This window comes from Nannobrachium achirus (genome assembly GCF_963921795.1).
Source record: "Nannobrachium achirus genome assembly, chromosome: 5".
NCBI classification, from domain to species: domain Eukaryota; kingdom Metazoa; phylum Chordata; class Actinopteri; order Myctophiformes; family Myctophidae; genus Nannobrachium; species Nannobrachium achirus.
This window is the reverse complement of record NC_137814.1, coordinates 19,953,239-19,976,868: the sequence shown is the minus strand read 5'-3', so window position 1 is coordinate 19,976,868 and position 23,630 is coordinate 19,953,239. Positions and strand designations below refer to the sequence as shown.

At 42.5% G+C, this 23,630-nt stretch overlaps 1 protein-coding gene across 3 annotated transcripts in view; it reads right to left on the bottom strand.

Moving 5' to 3' along the window:
• Positions 1-22,881, bottom strand: part of sugt1 (SGT1 homolog, MIS12 kinetochore complex assembly cochaperone) — a 51,247-nt gene extending 28,366 nt beyond the window's left edge. Inside the window, exons 1-9 of one of the 3 annotated variants that reach the window (XM_080726391.1) lie at positions 22,765-22,881; positions 22,596-22,644; positions 17,283-17,373; positions 15,594-15,663; positions 7,857-7,927; positions 5,474-5,527; positions 3,596-3,624; positions 3,350-3,375; positions 2,941-3,037 (exon numbers count right to left, since the gene is read on the bottom strand). In XM_080726391.1, coding sequence (XP_080582517.1) covers positions 2,941-3,037; positions 3,350-3,375; positions 3,596-3,624; positions 5,474-5,527; positions 7,857-7,927; positions 15,594-15,663; positions 17,283-17,373; positions 22,596-22,644; positions 22,765-22,778 — 501 coding nt within the window. In that variant the 5' untranslated portion in view covers positions 22,779-22,881. The remainder of the gene's footprint in view (positions 1-2,940; positions 3,038-3,349; positions 3,376-3,595; positions 3,625-5,473; positions 5,528-7,856; positions 7,928-15,593; positions 15,664-17,282; positions 17,374-22,595; positions 22,645-22,764) is intronic. The other 2 variants (XM_080726392.1, XM_080726393.1) reach the window with 2 other exon arrangements.
• Positions 22,882-23,630: the final 749 nt, after the last annotated feature.

The window sequence follows — 23,630 nt, the reverse complement described above, 5'->3', positions numbered from 1 at the left end:
CCCAATTTCGAGGCGTTCCAGAGAGCTTCCTCAGCCAAGTATCCTGGTACGGTGCATATTTCCAAATGCTTGGCCGACAAATGTAGTTGCCTGTCAGGGAACATCTGTCATTTGATGCATGGAAGGAGAAACCTAAGCATTAGCATGTCATTATCTTTTTTCCCCCCACAGTTTTCCCAAGTTTTATTCTATATTGTTTGAGCACTGAAAGAGAAATTGCGTAGGAAATGTTCTGCGTGCATCGTAATTCATATTATGCTATGAATGCTAAAATGTTTTGGTCTCCATATTGTACTGCCATAGATGTAGTATAAAAGGTAACCAAGTACAACAATATTTCTAGTAATAATATGAAAATGCTATACAAAATAAAATAACTAGTAAGACGCCTCAGGGCCATGGCTTGGCCATCTGGCCAGTGATGTATATCATACCATTTACCCATATATGGAGACCCCTGGTACCCCTATATGGAGATCCATGTACTGTATATGGAGATATGCTGTGAGAGCCCAAATATGCTTACTCAGTTATTTGTTATGTGAAAGTCCTATGACATCTATGACATCTGACATTATACCCTTTTATGGAGATCCCTGTCTGTAGAACCACAGATATGGGCTGTCTTAGTGGTTCCCTTGACATCATAGTGATGTCAGAGCGGCAAACCCATTCTGTTTGAGTGGTTCCCCTTAAATCATAGTGATGTCAGAGCATGATGTCAGCGGCAAACCCATAGACCGTAAAAAGGTGTACAGCATGTCAGCATGTGCGGTTTCACATACTAAACTGTGACCTTCGGTCGCAATAAATACAAATTGTCACAAATTGTCATATTTACTTCACTTACTTATGACTTCAGACCATTGCCTTTGATTAAACTTTTACAGGGAATTCACCCAGAGTTTCTAAGGGAGCTTTATTTTAACAGAGACCTGACAATATTAGGAGAATAGGAGATACAAACTTTGTAAAGTTGGGCGCAGAACCTAAAAGCGATCGAAAGCGGGGGGAGGGGGGATCAAGACTTTTAATATTCACTTCCAATTCATTCAATAACCGTAAAGTATACATGCCCTGCACACTTTGTCACGGGGGAGAAGGATAATTGGAAACTCTGCCTTTCATCTTGAATTGCACTAAATATAGTAGACACATAACCACACACACAGATCTGCTTAAAGATATGTATGAAGCTATCTGTATGTACTTTGCACCAAAACTTTCCAAAGGCTGAGAACAGTTGTTTAAGCCATTTAGGCCTAGAATTATTTAATGCTTTAGCTATTGAAAAATAACAGATATACAAGCTCACAGTGCGGCACTGAGTGCCGCGCTGCGAGCTTGTAGATCTGCTATTTTTGAAAAACCATGATTCTTTTTTTGCAAGTCTTTGAATATATCTATTTAAAAGCGAACATTTATAACTCAAATATTTGCTTCTAGGTGGTCCCTGGAACAACATATATTAAGATGGGGACATTGGGGGTCTGCGGCCAAATACCTGTATTATTATTATTATATATATTTTGTATTTAATTTTTATTTTGTCACATGCACAATCATTCACAGGGTCAACATTTTACATAATTCCCATCATTTTGGGGGTCCTTGACATGAAAAAGTTTGAGAACAGCTGATTTGGAGGAAGGATTTAGATGTCGGGTCAAGGATCGGGTTAAAGATATTCAAGGACTTGCAAACATTTTCACGATTTTTCAAAAATAGCAGATCTACAAGCTTGCAGCGCGGCACTCGGTGCCGCGCTGTGAGCTTGTATATCTGATATTTTTCAAGAGTAAAAAAGAATATGGTTAAAGTGGTTAAAATCTAACACGACTCGGGTCAGTCCCCGTTCTTGAAGGCTTAAGTGTGGATCTGGGGAAAGGGCGAACCAATTCTTTTGATATGGGGTTATTATCCTATGAGGACACACACAGCCGTTCTCTGGGGCTCCCTCCAGTTACCCCTCAGAGAGAGAGAGAGAGAGAGAGAGAGAGAGAGAGAGAGAGAACTGTAAAAGGAATAAAGAGAGCGAGAAAGGGCTTTCTCCCTGGGGGGGACTTTGAGGCTGATCTTAGATCAGCTGCGCTTCTCCATCTACTGACAATTAAGAGGTTGGGAATTGCGGGGAAGGTAAATTGTTCTCAGATCTCGACTTGGGGGCAATGTTTAACAAGGCACCACTGGAGGCATAGTTGGCTCCCCCGGGACCGACCGAGTGCACGTGCGAGTGCGAGTGTATGTGTGTAACGGAGAGGACCCGTCTAATGGTTGCCCCTGAGGAGAAGCCCAATAGGAAATCGCACACACACACACACACACACACGCACACGCGCGCGCACACGCACTCACACGCACGCGCACACGCACGCACGCACGCACACACACACACACACACACACGCACACGCCTATTTCCATTTGACACAAAGCCCAAATTCTTTTCTTCTACTTTGAAGTGTGTGTTGATGTTGTGTGTGTGTGTTAGGGATGGGACGATATGAAACTTTCATATCACGATTATTGTGACCAAAGAAATCGCGATTTACGATATTATCGCGATAATCAAAATCCATTATCCTGGGGCGGAACATTTGCCAAAAAATAGCAGATCTACAAGCTCACAACGCATCGCGTTGCGACGCATTGTAAGCTTGTAGATCGGTTATTTTTGGGCAAAGACATCTGATAGAGAATGGGAAAAAAAGACGTCAAGTACGTATATTATAAGTACCTTTTACCAATTATAGAAGGTTTAAGCTCGGCAAATAAAAGGTGAATTGATCCCAGTGCATGACGAAGGACGATATCGCCATAAATTGAACCTCCACGATACGATTATTGTGAGTGTTTTTTATCACGATAAACGATAATATTGCGTATCGTCCCATCCCTAGTGTGTGTGTGTGTGTGTGTGTGCACGCGTAAATGCACGTACCGCCGTCTCTGAGAAGTTGGCGCGGACCCCATCCTTCGGTACATTCTTCACCATGATTGTGACAATTACTTGGGACTCCGTCTGGTACCAATCATATCTGTGGAGCCACAGAAATGCACACGGTACCGTTTAGCCAAGTCTGAAGAATTGGTGATAAATTACAATCTTTTAAGCTCTCAGTTTTATGTCTCCACAAAACAAAAAACAAAACACAACACATCTACACACCCACACGCACACAACCCCACTCATTCGCTCAATTAACACAGATCAAAATTGGATGGCTTTTGACCAAAAACTCAAAATTGCAGCTCAAAAACAAACAGCCGGGCACAAACACAAAAAACAAACACACACACCCTGAAACAAGTATTGCTTGGCAACTGTCCAGAGACGTTTGTGTACTCACTTCACGTGCGGAGCTGCCGGTGGTGTCTGTTAGAGGATTCAGCCACCGGAACAGACAATTAGGCAGTGTGTTTTGGAAGGTGATGCACAAAACAAATGGACACAGGCAAGAGAGAAACAAAGAGCTTAGTAAGGCATCATCTGGAACAGTAGTGTACACACACACACACACACAGTACTGGGTTGCACTGCCAAGGCTAATGCTGAGAGCAACAGTGACCCCTGGTGGCCGGATGGAGGAACTCACCGTGCTGACTTTACCATTCTGGCTATTCTCTGGAAAGAAAGCAAGAGAGAGAGAGAGAGGGGTTATAAAAAATAACAGGGGGACATGATATTGCCATTATGACAGTAAAAACCTTACTCGGCTATTTCAGGGGTCTTCAACATTTTCAGACCAAGGACCCCTTAGTTGAGAGAGAGATGAAGCAGGGGGCGAACCCCCACAACCTGTTCATAGATTCCATATGGTTTAATCGTTTGACAGCACAATCATCAGTGTATTTTGGATTCATGTCAATTTGTGTTTTCAGATATTTAACCACTTGAGCCGTCATTGCCTAATAAACTTGACCTTTAACTCTGTACTTAGTCTGCTCTTTTCCCCCTCTACACCAAACCCCTTTGCCAAAAATAGCTGATCTGCTATTTTTGGCTACAGTTCTCCGAAATATGTACACTAGGGTTCAAGTTGTTTATATAAAAAGGATTGGAAGATTCGGAGGACCCCCTGTAGTAACTCTGAGGACCCCCTTGGGGTCCTGGACCCCCTGTGGAAGACCCCTGGACTAATTATGAAATTGATGGTCTCACAGCTACAGTACACACATGAACACACACAGATATAAGAGAGATATAACCTGCATTACCCATCGACCAATAGCTGTTTTACAGATTGGTAGCGAGGTAAACATGCAAACTGAATCTGCACACGTTTTTTGCTGTAGGCTAAACATAGATAGACTCCTCTCCAATGGCTCCCAAGGCAAGTTGTTTACTTGTCTGTCCACGCCCATTAAAAGCCCTGTGGGCCCCCTGCCAGCACGCCTGCACACCGTTTACCAGAAAGCTGTCATATATTATTCAATACATTCATTAGAGAGAGAGAGAGAGAGAGAGAGAGAGAGAGAGAGAGAGAGAGAGAGATTTGACGGCGAAAGGAGATGCGAGACGCGAGTTAATGTTGTCTTAATGAGGTCGTACTTGAAAAGAGGGAGGGCCGTGGGGACTGTTGAGATAAAAAGGTGTGTGTGTGTGTGTGTGTGTGTGTGTGTGTGTGTGTGCGTGCGTGTGTGCCTGTGTGTGTGTGTGCGTGCGTGTGCGCGCGTGCATTTTGAAGCGTACTGCAGTGGTGTCAGACAGGAGCTCGGGACAACCAGCTGCCTGCGCACACTGGAAACACATTGTCACCAGAAGAAGAACAAAGACAGCAGACGACTGTGAGATAAATAATCACTCAAGGTGTGTGTGTGTGTGTGTGTGTGTGTGTGTGTGTGTGTGTGTGTGTGTGTGTGTGTGTGTGTGTGTGTGTGTGTGTGTGTGTGTGTGTGTGTGTGCGCGTGCGTGCGTGTGCGCGATAGCACAAGTATGAGTGAGCATGTTGTGTGTATGGATAGCATTCTTTAAAGTTTTGTGGCGGGGATTTACACCAGCGAGCATACTTCTGTGTGTGTGTGTGTGTGTGTGTGTGTGTGTGTGTGTGTGTGTGTGTGTGTGTGTGTGTGTGTGTGTGTGTGTGTGTGTGTGTGCGCGTGTGCGTGTGTGTGCGTACACGTGCTGTGAGCCTCATCGGGGGTTTTCAAGATTGTCGGCAGGCAACTGTGATGAATCACAACGCTGCTGGGATTTAAACTGGAGCTGCGCACGTGTCAAAACCCACGTTCACTCGGAACGATTCAGGCCTACTGTATACTAGCACAGCCTTCACACACACGCATCCAGAGACGCACGTGTATCTTTAACGGAATGGGTCTGAACCCTCCCGAGGAGGGGTCACGCGCTCCCACGCTGCGCGCGTGTTCCACCTGCCGCATGCGGCCGTCTAGACGGGAAGTGGAGGAGGCTCGACGCGGGACGGCCAGAAAGTAGGGTGGAGGAAGACAGAGTGTCCCGTTAGCTTACTTACTCTCCATCATCTCCTCGCAGCGCTTCATCCAAACCTCAAAGGATTTGTCGGAACCTGAGGGACGAGACACCAGAGAGCATGGAGTCAAAAGATGTGACAGAATAATACTGGGCGAGCGCCAAAAGCCTGACATTATGCTTCAGTGACAAAGCGTCCTGTACCTGAACCTGTAGCAGAGGCTCCTACGTAGTACTCGTGTCACCTATTTTTCTATTTTCGCAATGAGCAACGATGTTTTGAGACGGTCTATTTCTGTTGGCATTGCACAGCACTTTGTGCTAAAATGCCATGTAGCTCATACAAATGTGTTCACACATAAACCATACAGCAACATCTATGGGAAGTTAATGGCAGATAGTTAGCGTATCAAATTAGAATTTCAGTTTCCACAATTAACAATCACAGCATTGATGAGGGGGCATTGTACATTGCTTTACTTAATTTCATCTATTTAAATATAATTGTTCATCGGGATGGTTTGGGGAATGTAATTTATTTATCTTACTTTTTGTACTGCATATAATTTTTTTTATAAATATATATATATATTTTTTTTTGGACCTCCAACAATGTACTAGGCATGATCGCGATCGCAAAATTTCATGTTTAACCCCCATACCAACCCCATCTTTCAAACATGGCAGCCATGTTTGTTTACATTTGAAGAAAACATAAGGGCTGCCATCTCCTGAATGCCTGAACGGATTTCCAAGCAGATTTTTTTGTTTGAAAGCTGTGAGAAGCGTTAGTGAACATGCGTAGTGCATGATCTGTGCACGAATTCGTGCACCAGCATGCACGCTATTTGTTAACCCTTTGTACCATTTTGGTGGCGAAACAGCAATATAAGAGGTCTCACTTTACATATGGCACCGACTGTGTTAATAAGTTAATGACAAATGCTTGATTGATTACAGTTATCATTTTAGCTGCAACATCTCAGGCTATTGGCTCAGTCCGTAGTGTGCTCGCATGAGAGTTGCAAGGTTCAGGGTTTGATCTCGGGTACTGCCAACTCAGCGTGTGAGCAGCACAGCCTGGGTAACTAAGACGTGTGGTAAGTGCTGGGAGCTGACAGTCGGGGTAGTGCTCCACCTCAGCAATCCATCTCCCAGGGGTCTAGCACAATGTAAAGGGGATAGATGCCCCCGTTGCTCGGCTGATGCTCGACAGTAAGCCACTCCCGACCTACTTACTTACTGTATCAATGTCAGTGAGGTGCCGAACAAAGTGGCTGAATTCTGCTCAACCACTTTGAGAGCTTTGGGAAGTGGCTGAAACAGTTAGAGCAGTGTTTTATCAATAGAAGTGCACGAGACCCCAGGTACTAACATACGGGCCAACAAAGTTATTAAGAAGTTAATTAAGCCATTCAGAACGGGTACACATTATTGTGTATCATTATTTTATGCTTTAACTATTGAAAAATAGCAGATAGACAAGCTCACAGCGCGGCACAGAGTGCCGCGCTGCGAGCTTGTAGATCTGCTATTTTTGAAAAATCGTGTAAATTAGAATTTTTACCCGATTCTATATTCTGTCTTTTGAATCCTTCAAAGAGTTTTTTAAAAACCAATGTTTCAATGTCAGCAATCTGGCCAGCCATCGTCAAAGAAAAGGTCCTTTTCACTTAAATGGAGCTGAGTTAGTCTGTTCTTGAGAGAGTACTATGTCAGTGGTTCTCAAACCTTTTCATGTGAAAGACCCCCAAAATGATATGTATTTGGCCACGGACCCCTATCTCAAAGTTTTTAGTTCCAGGGACCCCCCAGAAGCAAAATTTGAGTTACCAACGTTCACTTTAAAAATACATATCGTCAAAGATTCACATTTTCACGACTTTTTCAAAAATAGCAGATCTACGAGCTTGCAGCGCGGCACTCGGTGCCGCGCTGTGAGATTGTATATCTGCTATTTTTCACTGGTTAAAGCATTCAATAATCCTAGACCTAAAAAAGATATTAGGTAGGTATTAGTAAGGCAGGCTGACGTCATCCTCAAAAACTGTGCATGTCTGAATTTGCCTCCAAACAATATTGGGTCACTGGCAAATTATGCTAGGAAGAGTAAAAAGGTGGCTCTGCCAGGAAACAACAAGAAAAGGACAAATGGAAAAATCAGTGGACCAGAATGAAGGAGACATGAGAAGACGGGACAGGTGTTGCGAGGCGGCGGTGGGGAGGTGCGAGATAAGATAACACTGACAGCAACTCAGCACTTTTTTTGGGACGAGAAGAGCGATGCACCGCGGAGGAACTTTTTTTTTTTTTTGCCAATAAGTAAGCAAACAGCTGGGTGCAGCAGTGGCAAGAACTGAGATGAACTCTTCAGTACACTTAGCGCCCAGCGCTTTGTCCCCGAGGGCAGGACGAGCAGAACTCACCGTCCAGCTGGTGTCCCAGAGTAAAGGCTGCATGTGATGACTCATAGTGGTTCAGGTGGTACTCTGCTATTCTGCAGGGGGTCAGAGAGAGAGGGAGAGAGAGAGAGAGAGAGAGAGAGAGGGAGAGAGAGGGAGGGAGGGAGGAGGAAGATGATGACCGATGAAGCACACTCAACGATGACTTTATCCCAGAGCACGTGCTGCCTTAGCTGCATAGTTAACACAAATCCAGCCTGTACACAGTATGCCCTGGGTGGGGCTTGGTTGAGTGATAAAAAGGACTGTTAAGGGTGATGAACTTGTCTTGCACTGACTGCCCAAGGACAGTGGTTTCCAAACTTTTTAGAAATTCGCACGGGACCCAAAACTATGATAGCAGCTTGTAGAATTTAGCAGATCTACAAGCTCACAACACGTTGCTTCGCACCACGTTGAGAGCTTGTCGATCAGCAAAACTGGTCCGTGACCCACAAATGGATGGCGACCCACTGCTTGGGAAACGGTGCCCTAGGGCAGTGGATCTCAACCTTTTCTGGACCAGGCCCCAAATCTCCAAAGCATTTGCGGCCCACCCATCTGACCACTCAACATGGCAGCCAGTCAACCACGCGTGATTGGAAAGGACACCCGGGCTCCAGGGAAACCCCGCCCACCGAAGCTTTTGATTGGCTGAAGCGGAGCTAGGGAGCGCTCAATTGTAGTCGCTTGGACAGGGCGTTTATCGTGGGCTTAAATATAAAAAAATATAAATATAAATATAACGATTGCATTCACCACGGCTTCGTAACTCTGGCCCGCTCTTCGCGGCCACTCGCGCCTGCGGCGCTCGGGGGCGAAGAGCAGGACCAAGGGCCGCTGGCCTTCGCGCCGCTTGCAGTGTCGTGGACAATCGAGCGGCTCCGTCTGGAGCCCGGGTGTCCTTTCCAATCACGCGTCAACCACCCATCTGACCACTCAACATAATAATAATAATAAAAATAATAATAATAATAAAACTTTATTTGTATAGCACCTTTCATGACATGAAATGCAGCTCAAAGCGCTTTACAGAGCAGAAAATGAAGCACAAGTGCTTAACAGAGAAACAGTAAAATAAAATAAAAAATACAGAATAAAAAGAAATAATTAAAATTATTACAATTAAGCAGAGAAATAACAATTTCAGAACAGTGCGGACGTCAATTAGCAGCACAGGGATTTAAAAATTTAGCTAAAAGCAAGAGTAAAGAAATAGGTCTTGAGCTGTGCTTTAAAGCTATCCACAGAGGCTGCCTGTCTTAGGTGTAGTGGGAGTTTATTCCAAGCTGTCGGTCCGTAGAAGCAGAAAGCTGCTTCACCATATTTTTTATATTTCATTGTTGGCGCCTCAAGTAGGTCTGCACTAGAGGACCTGAGTGGGCGGGTTGGAACATATCTATGCAGGCAGTCATAGAGGTACGAAGGTGCCAGACCATTTAGAGCTTTATAAACAAGTAAAAGTATTTTAAAATCAATCCTAAAAACAACCGCCAACAACATGCCAACAACATGGCAGCCAGTCTGCAGAGTTATACTTTTATGATCAATCATATTCCGGCTTGGATCATTAGCTTAGTATACTTTTAAGTTCTTATTATTCACAATTGGAAACACATTTTTCACGGTTTTAAAGATTTGTTTTGGGGCTTTTATGCCTTTATGGATAGGACAGTAGACTGACAGGAAATGGGGGGAGAGATGGGGAGAGACACCCTGCAAAGGTCGTCCAGATCGGGAATCGAACCGGCGACGCTGCCAAGGCATCCATGCCTACGTGGCAATGCCTAAGTGGTATGCGCCTGCCTGGACCAGTAGGCGCAAGATTTTTTGGGGGGGGCTTTATTTTTCAAGGTTTTAAAGAAAATAAATATTACATTTTTGTATTATTATCTTATGATATCAATAGTCTTAGTGCTTTGCCAATTATATTTGGGCCCACTTATCATTATCTTGATGGCTCACAGTCACAGGTAGGGAACCACTGCCCTTGGGATAATATTGCATAATATGGGATAATATGGCAGCTAAGCTGCCACTGTGTGTTTGTTTGATGAAGGAACTCGCCATGTCAGAAATGGACGAGGGGGCGCCCAATTAGTGCAGGGACTAAGTACTCATACACCACTGTAGAGACTGGGGTTAGATTCCTCTATGGCAGGGGTTGGCAATAGGCGGCCTGGCTCGCAAACGTCGCAAAGTAGCAATTCTAGCAATTCTAGCAAACAGGTGTTTCGTTTGAAACACTTGTGTTCAACGGGACTCGGGAGCCGGAGGCAGGCAGTGCAGAGATGGGACGTTCGCGAACAAATCGGCTCTTTTGAACGGCTCTTTTAAATGAACGATGGGATCCGGTTCTTAGTCGCGAGACACAGAGTACTGACTGAATAGTGGGTGAACCTTGTACCTTAAACTCCCCCTGTGGGATAATAAAGGTATCTATCTATCTATTTGATGGTTCTAATGTGTAGTTTAACATTCAGATCAATTAGTTTTGAGTTCATACAGTATGTACATTATTCTCATCTTTCGGTCCTTACTGCTGCCTCCTCTATTCCACCATAAGTCTGTCTATCAAACAACCACACTGTCTTTCAACAGTGGTCGCGTTCTTCTTGATTCTACTTTGCCAACACTTATTTATTTTATACTGTGAAGCCATTTGTAAAATCTATTTCAATATAAGCGCCATCAATTAATTATTGATCACCCTTTTTGACCCGCAATTGAGGACAGAAATATCACAGCGATGAAGGCTTACATGTGCATGTGATGAATTAATGGTACGGAAGCTATAAATATTCACAGCCCTGCGTAATGGTAATGTATAATGACAGCTGTTCTCCTGCTGTTGGAGAACTCCGCCGGTTGCAACAAAATCGGTGAAATTGCACATTTTCTCCTAACTGACAAGTCTAATGACCCGGCATTAGACATTCTGCGGCTTGTACACTGTACCTATAGAGTGAGTGACAAATACAACCCTCTTGGATCTGGTGGAGCAAACACAATTATCAATATACAAACGGATGTTTAAGAGTATTTCCATATCCATTCATGGCGAGCCATGCAGTGAAAATTGGGCTTGTGCGAGTGCGGCCAGTTTCACAATGATTGGTTTATAAATCTCACGAAAGGAGCGTGTGCATATTAATGTCTTTGTATGTACAAAGTGTTTAATGCAAGCGTGTTGATGACTGCAGGGTTTCCATGCCTTCACATGGGGTCTCTATGATTGAACGAAGGTGTGGAAGCACTGTGTGCATGTGGGTGTAGAAAATAATTGCACCTAGGGCTGTCACGAGATTATGACATTTTACATGACGATTAATTGTCACTCAAATAATTGCGATTAACGATTTAATTGTGTTTTTGTTGTTGACAATTACATTTCTGTTTGGCTTGTAGGCTTTGAAGTTGCACACGGCAGATATGACACATAACCCAAATATACAAAGAAATTAAGGACATATTTGACAACTGTACACTTTAAAAAGAACATGGATAGTGGAAATAGCCGATCTACAAGCTACAACTGATCTACAAGCGATCTACAAGCTACAACGCGTCGCGATGCGACCCGTTGTGAGCTTGTAGATCTGCTATTTCCACATTTCTTTTAATGTTTGAACATATATAAACATTTTTCAACATTTAAACGATTATGACGATTATCAAAAGATAATTGCCATTATGTCAAATAATTGCAATTAGACGATGATGTAATAATTGTGACAGCCCTAATTGCACCATTTTATCAGGAGCGTTAGCTAGGACCTATTATATGAAGATGAAAATGGGTGAAGTGGTACTTTACTTTTTGTGTTTTAGGCAACACTGCGGGATGTCTAGCAGCCATTGTTGGGAGGAGCTGAGTGGCCCAACAACAGCGCTAAGGATATGAGATAAAACAAATGATCCCCCGGCCTTCCTTCTCGCCCTACAGTATCCAACCTTGGGCACGGCGACATCAGACAAGCAGATATAGACAGATACAGATCTGATATGCCTGACTTCAGTTGGATAACCTCAGGCAACATTCAATGAACGCTCGAGTGATAATCTCTCTCTACATACACTGTAAATATGAAGATAAAAATGTATTAATATTTCAAACTACTAGACCTGCAACCCGTATCGGTTTGATACATACCCCGGTATCTGTACCGTTTCACTCTCATCCGCGTAAGCATATTTGATATGTTCTTGCCGACCATGAGCACTGCTTTATCAGGACGATGCATGCTCAAGGATACGGGAGGCAACGGTTTAAAGTGCAATTCATCTTCCTTGGAGAACATCATGTTTTCTTATTTGTGCTTATTCATATATCCCACCCCGCTTCTCTCTGTTACAACTCCCATTTTTTCCGGTCACAGTTTAGGCATTTAGCAGACGCTTTAAATCCAAAGCGATTTACAATAAGCAGGTAATATGTCATATACGTTTCTAAGCCCTAAAATCCTAACTAGCTTCATGTATGGTCAGTGAGTGTTACAGTAGTGCTATGGGTTTAGGTGGAGTCTGAAGAGGTGCGTCTTCAGTCCACGGCGGAAGCTAGGGAGTGAGTCTGTAGTTCTAAGTGCGACAGGGAGTTTATTCCACAGTTTCGGGGCCAGGAGGGCAAATTGTCTAGGACGAGTGCATTTTTGTCCTGGGGATTTTAGCGAGGGTTCTGTCAGCATCCCTGTGTTGGCTGATCTGAGCGAACGGGTGGGGTTGTAGGGGTTATACTTATAATAAATATACTGTACACTGTTTAATACGCTTCAGAACATGCTGTGTGACATTGCCTTGTGTCATCTTGTTGTCCGGACCCGCTGCTTGTTTAATTAACCAAGAGGTACGTACTTCAAATGAATGACCAGTGACTACATAGAGGAAGGCTCATAAGGTCACACAGGCATTGACACTAAGGCTTGATCACCTGCCCCCGGCAGGTAAATAAAACTTTCGGGCAGGTGAAGTTGGCTTTCAGGTTGCCCGACTGGGCAAGCCCTCATTTGAGAGGACGCAACTGTCTATAAACACAACACGAGATATGTCTAAAGACCTGAACGTGGCCAGAACGCTCTGTCTGGTCTGGTCTGGGGAATATAAAATAAGAGCACTGTTTATCTATAATGTGCTGTTTTTACGGTTGCTACACTTAGAAATATAAAATAACAAGTGTGAAAGAATAAACATATTCAATCATAGCTATGTAGGTATTTTGTATTTGTATTTGTAGGTATTGAGGCAGACATTTTATCGCACAGCCCCACAAAGTAAAGAAATAAGTGTTAAATTGAGCAGTATTTCAAATCTTACCTATCATCTTATAAACGGACGATTTAAGTAGAACATGACCTGTACTTGCCTGACGGGCAAGTGCCTCTGAGACCTTAGTGTCAACCCCTGTCACAACATATACAGACTCCCTTTCAGGGACCAACGTTAAAAAGTTAGTTTTCTCCTTCTGGACTTTTTAAATCTACTTCAACTTTCCCCGTTTAAGTTTTTACTTGATACTGTTACGGCGATGCTGCTCTGCTCAGAGACTATTCTCACAGTTTACTTTCAACTAAAAGCATTGATTGATTATAAATGTAAACTGCATGTGGTACAGCAAGACATTAAAGCTAAAAGGAAACAGAAAAAAGTCCTGGGGACTTGTTTCCGTTGTGGTCCTATGTATTTTCTGTTGATTGTGTGTAAAACCACAGATATAAAGAGCTGGATGCCTCGTTCGCCTCTGCAGTTAATTGGAGCGATGTGCAAAAGTTCTAGTCCGGACTTCCTGGAAAAACTAAGGGAACGCTGTCAGTCAAAGTGACTATTGGCCAATCACTGCGTGTCTTTTCCGGGACTTATCCAAGGACTACAATTCAATTCAACAGAGCCAGTTCCGATGTTGCGCTGCTCAGCTGTTCTTACAGGCTGCATACGTAAAGACGAGCCCCCACCTGCCTCTGATTGGCTTACCGACTTCCGTATGTGTGACGCACGCGGAAGCAATGAACACGGAAGCGATGAAGCTTCCCTTAGTTGCTCAATGCATACACCCCCTAGCCGAAGGAGGCGTCTACCTTTCTATGTCTATGTGTAAAACAATACAGAGCAAGAGATCTTAGAAAATATTTAATTGAGAATTGATTCCAAGATCCAACTATTGTAGCATGCACCGGTAAAAACAAGATGGCAGAAACCAAACCTATCGTATCAATCGATCACTCGTCATTTCAGAACAGTCATGCTTTGCAGGGCTTCCAAAATAACTTTTCACACTGGTATTGCTTAATGTCAGTACGGTCGCTTTAAGACTGAGACTCCGTCAGCATCACCAAGCAATTGCATCATCAAATCTGCAACCGCACCGCATAACCTACAAGCTAACAGTGCATTGCATCCACTTAAATGTCCACTTGCAGATGTTTTTTATTTTATTTGCACACGACACCATACTACGGATTGTGTGTGTGTGTGTGTGTGTGTGTGTGTGTGTGTGTGTGTGTGTTTGTGTGTGTGTGTGTGTATGTACACAAGCTGTGTGCATCTAATCCTCTTACGCCACCTGACCAATTGAGATGTAGCAACTACCAATTGTGTGCATGAGGCAATTCAACTGAATTAAAAAGCTTTAGACAATTGATATATGTTGTTGCGACCATAGGTCGCAGTTAACAATGAAAACCGTCTTGTCTGTACGTCCGTGATTGAGTAAGTAACACCTATAGACAATGTATATGGTCTATAGCTGTTGTGACATCACTTTGTTGTGACATCACCTCATCAAAGATCAAACCCTGGATATCCATATATGGACCACTGGAAACCTAGAGTCGTACATGAAGCTGACCTCTACATCTGATTCCCAGATGATGCCCTGTTAGGGCAACCACACTAATAGAATCCCTTTTATGCCATCAATATTAAGCCCATATATGGGAATGCCCATATATGGACACATAGTGTCAGTTTAACCAGTGTGGTTGCCGCAACAAGAGTCACACTTGCAAATGAATGATGTCCTCGTCTCTTTCATGCCCATATACAGTATATGGAGATCCCTGTAGTCTACAGGTACATCTGATTCCCAGATGGAGACGACTGGATGATCACCTAGATCTCCATATGTGCATGGTTATCTCTTGTTGTTATGATACATTATCTTATTTTCCTTTGTTTTCATTGAAAATTTCTTGTTTTTATTATCTTGTCACTTGTTGTGCAGCACCCTTTGTGGCTCATGTCTAGAAAGGTGCTATATAAATAAAGTTATTATTATTATTACAGGTATATATTATTATATATATATTATGAGCAGGTTATACAGTGTTTATGATGCGTTATACACAATCATGGAATGTATAGCAAGTGTGATTTTATTTAACTGATGTGAGGATTATCATGCACATTTAACCATACACAATTACACACGCCCTGATGATGAAGGTGCAGACAGGGACAGACCCGCCTAATCACACTAATGCAATCACATGAAATGTTAACTCGCACACTCATTTTGGTGGCAGTCTGGAGTCAGAAAAGGCCGACAGAGTCAGCCCGCAACCGACTGAACAAATTGAGAAAATAAAAAAAACATTGCACAAGGCCAACCGAGCAGGTCTAGACAGTTTCCACTTGCCGACTTTTTTTACCCGCCCTGGGCAATCATTAATGTCAGACTCTCACCCTAGACATTAAATCAGATATGTTTTTCTGTTATTTTATGCCACATACCCTGTTCGCATCAAGGCAACAGGAAGGCTGGGATTCAGCTGCAGTGCTTTCTTGGCATCATCAACCGCACCTGCAGAATGAGAGAGACAACACGTATAAGCTCACTCATCAAGACTGATACACTAATCTCACTGCCCACAGTCTTTTACAGAAAACTATTTGGTGTAACGTTAAAAAGGAACAGATCGAGTTAAAGTGATAGTTCACCTATTTATGACATGAAGCTGTGTGAAATACTTGCCATTTATAGTGGTTACAAATGTATTAATCCATTACCAGAGTCCCGTGGTCAGCGTTCTGGTCAGTTTTAGATGAATATAAAGTAGTTCCGGTGATTTGGCAGGGGCTCATGGCCCAATCATTAAAAATAGATGAATCCACAAAACTAGCTTCATTTGTATTGTTGACCTATTTCTACCAAATAGACCAACTTTCGTTCAACTTTGACCCCTCTGTCACATGGTACTATTTTTTGTGTCCAGTATCACTACGCAGCTGCAACGTATTTCCCCAAAACAAGGTGCTTTGCAGGCAGCTGATCAGAACGAAACCTCGCTCTATATGGTAGAAATAGGTCAACAATACAAATTACGCTAGTTTTGTGGATTAATCTATTTTCAATGATTGGCCACGCCAAATGGCCCCCACCCCATTGGAACTACTTAATATTCATTAGAAACTGACCAGAACTCTGACCACGGGACTCTGGTAATCAATTAATACATTTTTAACCACTGTTTTAATGGCAAGTATTTCACACAGCTTTATGTCAAAAATAGGTGAACTATCACTTTAAGTACAAAGCCGACCCCTGCCAACTAATCATGAGTTTACTAAGTATAGATGGTAAGCACTTCAAATTGCCATGTTGTAGAAATGTGCTGTACAATCAAACTTGCCTTACCATAGTAATTCATCATAAGGTGAGAAATAAATAAAAAATAATAAGGTGAGAAAGAACAGCACAAGCCAAGGAGCCAATGTTGAGGAATATTGACTGTTGTTGAATAAGACTGACTGCGCTAAAAGCTATTGTCCTGCTCTGAAAACAAACCATTCCCTTTCTAAAACTCCTGGGCAGGTGAAATTATATTAAAAGTGGCTGGCAAACTTTTGGAACCCATGCATCAGCAGTTGTGGTCGGTAGACTAAAGTAAACACATTTCCCAGTCTGAGCACTGTCACTCAAAGAGAAGAAGAAAAAAAAAGAACAGGAACACAGAAATGTGTATCTGGAGAATCAGGCTCAGACTGTCTGAGGTGGATCCAACTTACAGCCAGGCCTGTCACAATTACTACATAATCGTCTAATTGAAATTATTTGACATAATCGCAATTATTTTCTCATAATTGTTTACATGTTGAAAAATATTTTTAAAGAATTAGAAGAATTGTGGATCTATAAGCTCACAACGCGTCACGATGCGAGGCTTTGTGAGCTTGTAGATCGGCTATTCCCACCATCAATGTTCTTTTTTTGAGTATAACGTCGTCAAATATGTCATGTCATTTGTTTGTAATGTATATTTATTTTATTTATGTGTTATATCTGCCATGTGCAACTTCAAAGCCTACAAGCCAAACAGAAATGTAATTGTCAAGTCAACGACAAAAACACAATTCATCGCAATTATTTGAGTGACAATTAATCGTCATGTAAAATGTCCTAATGGTGACAGCCCTACTTACAGCTGTAGTTCTTGAGCAGTATGTGGGCGTAGGCGCGTTGGCAGAACCACTCAGCATTGACACAGTCCCCCTGCAAGGCCTCGTTGAGCTCCTGGAAGAAAAGAAAACACCTGGCTTGTACTGTATATTGTTCCTGTGTCCATATTCTAACTTTTTTCTTTTCGTAAATCAACGGCATACTTAGGGGTGGGCGATATGGAAAAATACAATATCACACTATTTTTACAGTTACAGTACAACCACCTACAAGGAAACAAAAACTAAAGGATAAAGGAGTAACAGACCATTTAGACCAGTGGTCCGCAAAGTGATGTCCAGGGACTCTCTGGGTTCCTTTTGGGAGGTCTAAATTTGACCCTTACAAGAATGTAACTCTGACAGTATACAAATTAAACCAAATCCATTTGGTTTCATTTGTATATGGTCAGAGTTAGGGGGAGACCTTGACATTTTAAAGTTTGAGAACCACTTAGTTAGACCAAAATGCAGGTTTAAATGGATTCCGCAAGTAATCTCTGTATTAACAATTCAACAGAATTTTCTTTTTATAAGGCTCCCTCATTGTATCACGATACCTATGGTACCTCTGAAAAGGCATATCGTGGAGACATTGTATCGTCTCAACGATATTTATCAGTATCACCATATCGGCCACCCCTAGGCATACTTGACCACACTACAGCGTCACACAAAAGCACCAAAGCGCTGTTTTAATATTTTTAATCCTGAAAGGTTTTGGACATATGAGGTTTCCACCCAACAGAGACGATATGTTGAGCAAATAGAAAATCTATACATTTACTGTATGAGATCATTTATGTCATGTTATAACTATTGAATATAAAGTTGGTTTGGAAAGGGGTTGAACTCACAGTGTACTGTCAATTTAATCCACATTATTGTATTATTACAACCAAATTATAGGTTATAGTTATAGCTGTTAAAAGTCATTTTTACCATTCATTTCCCTCTATACCAGCAGCGATCAGCCACTGACTGGAGTATTGTGGTGGTGTTTGCCTACAGAAACACACTTCCCTATCGCTGTTTGGTCAACTTTGTGTGTTTTGGTAGACAGGGATGTTTCTACCACTTTTTCGAGTCACGTGTTCAAATTCTGGATTCTGATTGGCTAAATTCCGGAGGTTATGAGAGGACAACTGCCGCAAAGTTGTGTGAGGAGATCAATGCGCCTCAGTGTACATCCGGGGACTTCAGGAGGTAGTCGGAACACCTTTCCCCCAACCAACAAATGAAGGTCGCAGCGGTCCTATGTTTACTAACGTGCGTACTATCGTCGCCGATTTATTTGGATCCAATGCAATCCGCCAACTTTAAAGCCCCTTTTCTCTGAACCTATGCCTTTCTGGAAGCGAACAGCCTCTATTTACGGCCGGAACGGTGCTTTTAACTGACGTTAGCTTAGCTGTAAGCTAGACGCATGGATTAGTATGGAGTTGGCGCCATCTGTTGGTGAGTAGAAGATGTTGTTGGTGGAACTATCTGCTGTCTCGCGGAAGTTTTATAGGCAATAATGATTGTAACTTAAGATCCTTGCAAGTTACAACTATGTGTTTTCTTTCATGTATAAGGGAAAAAGTGGTAGAAAAGCTATTTACCACTCGGGGTCGGACATTATGCTCTGATAATGTCCTGTGTTAGGGTGTTATCGGACTCGGCTTCGCCTCGTCCGATAACACCCTAACACAGGACATTATCAGAGCATAATGTCCTCTCACTCGGGGTAAATTGCTTACTTTTAGGCAACCAAAACAAACAGTGGCGAGAAAAGAAAAACACCACCACCACCAAAACACAGTGTTTCTGCCAGGCAAACACCACTACACCCAATGGCTGATAACTGCTGTTATAGAGGGAAATGGTGGGTAAAAATAATAACACATGGCAAAGTTGCATACTACCATATGCCTTGAAAATAAATGCACTACTGAGTCCAACTAAGGCAGAGTCCGGACTGCCAGGCAGTGGCAGATAAGAGATACTGTATATTAGTTTCAGCTTTACTTTCTGATAACAGAAACCTAGCAAAAGCTTACTGATGTTTCTTAATTATGATGCCCTGGACAATTGCTTGAAATGTACACCATTACACTGTCTAAAACCTAAGGATATTTGAAACAATGTGTGAGCATTTACAAAGCCATCGGTGTACATATTTATATTCTAAACAGAGAGAAAGGTGTAGTGTGGGTTAATGACATCCACCTTAAGCAGGGGTTGACACTAAGGTCTCAGATTGTCCATTATAAGATGTAAATTTTTAATTACTGTTCAATTTAACATGTATTTCTTTACTTTCCGGGGCTGTGCGATTAAAAAATTTCATCCCTCAATTCTTATCCAAATACCTACATATTGAACGAATATGATTGAATATGTCTATGGGTTCACACTTGTTATTTTATATTTTTAAGTGTAACAACACTCTATGAAAACAGCACATTGTAAGTAAACAGTGCTCTTATTTTACATTCCACAGACCAGAAGACAGAGTGTTCTGGCCACATTCAGGTGTTTAGACAGACATCTCGTGTTGTGTTGTGGACGCAGCTCTCATTTCTGACAAATGTGAAGTGGCTACCCATCTTAACAAAACCTTTACCACCACAGCCCGTGAACTGGTCGAAAGACTGGTTGCCCCATCTGGGCGGTATGGTGTAAAATTTGTTAAAAAATTCTACAAAAAACTGGGCGTCAGAAAAAACTGTTTTAAACTTGCCACAGTGACAACTGATGAAGTGTTTAAGAAACTGAGTGCCCTACCTCAACACAAGGCCACTGGCCTTGATAAAATTCCAGCTAGATTTCTCAGAGATTCAGCCGCCACCATTGCTCCAATCATTACCCACATAATTAACCTTTCCATTGAACAGGGTCATGTCCCCAGGACTTCAAACTAGCAAAAGTAACCCCCCTGCATAAAAAAGGTAGCAAACTAGACCCTGGAAACTACCGCCCCGTTTCCATTCTTAGCTCCATATCCAAAGTCATGGAGAAAATAGTCTACGAACAGATTGCAAAATATCTTGATGAGAATAATCTGATTTACGAGTTCCAATCTGGATTCAGAAAATCTCATTCCACTGACACATGCCTTCTCTATTTGACTGACCAAATCAAACGCGAAGCGGATGACGGCAAATATAGCGGCATGGTCATGATGGACCTCCAGAAGGCATTTGACACCGTAAATCATTCTATTCTGATTGAGAAACTAAAAGCCATCGGTCTTGACAGCGCAGCAGTGAGTTGGATGCAATCTTACCTGGTGGGGAGGGAACAGGTGGTGGAGATTAACGGTACCCTGTCCCCCCCCCTCCCAGTAAGCTGTGGTGTTCCTCAAGGTAGCATACTGGGGCCTCTGTTGTTCCTAATATACGTGAACGACATGGCATCTGCTTGCGACTGCAATCTGTTCCTGTTCGCGGATGACTCGGCTCTCCTAGTCTCGGGCAAGGACCACTTGCAGGTTGAAAAGACACTTAACTCTGAACTAAGTAAGATCTGCACATGGCTTAACGATAATAAATTATCAATTCACTTGGGAAAAACTGAGTCCATCCTCTTTGGAACAAATCATAACCTCAATAAAGTCGATAACTTCACAATCAAAGTGGGTGACAAGGTCATAACACGAAAAAACGAAATCTCTTACTTAGGATGTATCCTTGAAGCTAATCTTTCCAGCGAAAAGATGACTTCTAAAGTAATAAATAAAATCAACCAACGAACTCGCTTCCTACAGAGGATCGCCCCAATGGTCAATTTCAACACACTGAAGACCATAGCTGGTGCAATAATCCAGCCCCTATTTGACTACGGAGTTCACGTATGGTATCGTGACGCCCCACAAGCCCTTAAAACTAAACTCCAAACAGCCCAAAATAAACTAATTAGGGTCCTGCTTACCCTTCCCTATCAGACTCACCTCACCGCTACTCACCAGTTAAGAGTGGGGTGGCTCAGAGTAGATGACAGAGTACAGCAACTTGCAATGGGCCTGGTGTACAAGATACACTACACCACTATGATACCCAAGTACCTGTCAAAATACTTTATAAACATTAAGGATGTCCATAACTACAACACCAGAGGCAGCGCCACAGATCACTTCCAACCCAGAGTCAAAACCAACAAAGGGTCAAACTCGTTTTTCTGCTATACCACCAAAATGTGGAAAGCCTTACCGAAGGCCATAAAGGAGTGTGGATCACTAGCATCCTTTAAAATTGCCCTAAAAAACCACTTACAGGCAGCAGCCGTTCGCAACTGGTAAAAAATGAACCTAGCCCAACCCTACCCTCCCCTGCCCCTTCTTTGTATATACTGTTTGTTTAGACTTACTGTTTTCTTTTTTGTTTTTCTTTACATATCTACTGCATAGTACTGTGTTCTATTTGTCTGTCATTCAATGTTATATGAGATACTTAAATGGTTTCCAGTGGAAATAAGCTTAGTCTTTTCATGGATCTCCTTTTAGTAGACCTTGTACCAGTGAACTGTACCGTCATGAAACTGTACCTTTTCCTATGCAAACTTCTAATAAAGTCTTCAATCAATCAATCAATGTTTATAGACTGTTGCGTCCCCTCTCAAATGAGCACTTGCCCAGTCGGGCAACCTGAAACCAAACTTCACCTGCCCGAAGGTTTTATTTACCAGCCGAGGGCAGGTGGGCAAGCCATAATGTCAATGCCTGTTAAGGTTAGTGTTAAATCGTTTACATGATTGATGCTTCTAATTTATTATTGATTGATTTATTGATTAAGCTAAACTAGAAGCATGTAACGATTTAACAATTACTAATGGTGTACAAGACTTGTAAGCCTGCTAACTTGTACAACAAGTTTACACAATTAGAGAATGTAGAAGAAGTGTTATTTGGATCAACGTTTGCCTGTCATTTCTCCTATGGTCACATCAATACAGCATGGAAATCTGTGGGTTCCTTTATGGGGGTCTAAATAGACCCATAAAAGTCTGTAACTCTGACAGTATACAAATGGAACCAAATGAACCCGTTGTCAGAGTTAAGGGGAGACCTTGAAATTTGAACGTTTATGAGAAACACTGCCCTAAACGCAGAAGAACCATCAGTGGAGGAGTGATGCTAACCTGCTAACGTAGCCAACTAGCAACAACATGGTGTGTCAAGGCATCAAGACAGTGATGATATCTTTGTAAACATCACCCGCAGCAGCACCGTATAGATCCCACGGTCCGATGACATTAACGTTTAAAACCACAACACATATATAGATGGTTTATGCGACGTTAAACCTTAATGTTTACCTCCAGAGCTCTGTGTGGATCCTCATCAATGAAGCTGTCGGGGAAACTGCTGAAATGATGAGAAGCCACCGTTAATTCTCCTGAATATATCAGACACACGCACACACACACATCATGGGAATTGTATGTTTTAATTATACTGTGACGGTAGTGTGTGCTGCGAACCTACCGTTCGGTAGCCATGTGTTGTTTTATTATTACTGTCTGTGCTTCAACGTTTTAGTAAAGCGAAAGTTCTGGACGAGAGGAGCAGCAAGCGAAATGTGACAACAACCCCTAGTTACACCACGCACGCGCACGCACGCACGCGCACGCACACACACACACACACACACACACACACACACACACACACACACACACACACACACAGCAAAACACCATGGAGGGCCTACCAGTCACTGCAACGCTGCCATCTAGCGACCTGGAGGAGTAGTGTACTAGCAGAAGTCACAAGTCATGCACTTCAAGAGTTTAATACTCAAACTTTTCCATGTCAAGGACATGTGTGTGTGTGTGTGTGTGTGTGTGTGTGTGTGTGTGTGTGTGTGTGTGTGTGTGTGTGTGTGTGCGTGCGCGTGCGCGTGTGTGTGTGTGTGTGTTTTGTCAGCGATTTCCATAATAGATGTGTTGTTAAAATGTTCAAAAATATACCAGATTCTTATTATTTTTTTCTGGATTTTCACAAAAATAGCAGATCTACAAGAGCAACAACAGTTCGCATCGTGTGATGATCAGCTGTTTTTGTATCGGCTATTTTCATATAGGGTTTGTATTTCTATGTATATAGAGGTTAAACTGATCGTGATGCTATATTAACACATTTCCCTGGACACCCCCTGGAACCCCCTCGAAGACCCCTGGAGATATACTTCATGGAAAAGTACGAGAGGAGTGATTACTAAGAGAAGTGATGTAGGCCTAGGCTAGATGAGTTTTGTACTAGGTGAGATAACTAGGATGAGTGATCAGTGATGCATTACTACTATAGAAGTGATGGAGTGCTGCACAATCCTCCTTCACTTTCATCTACAG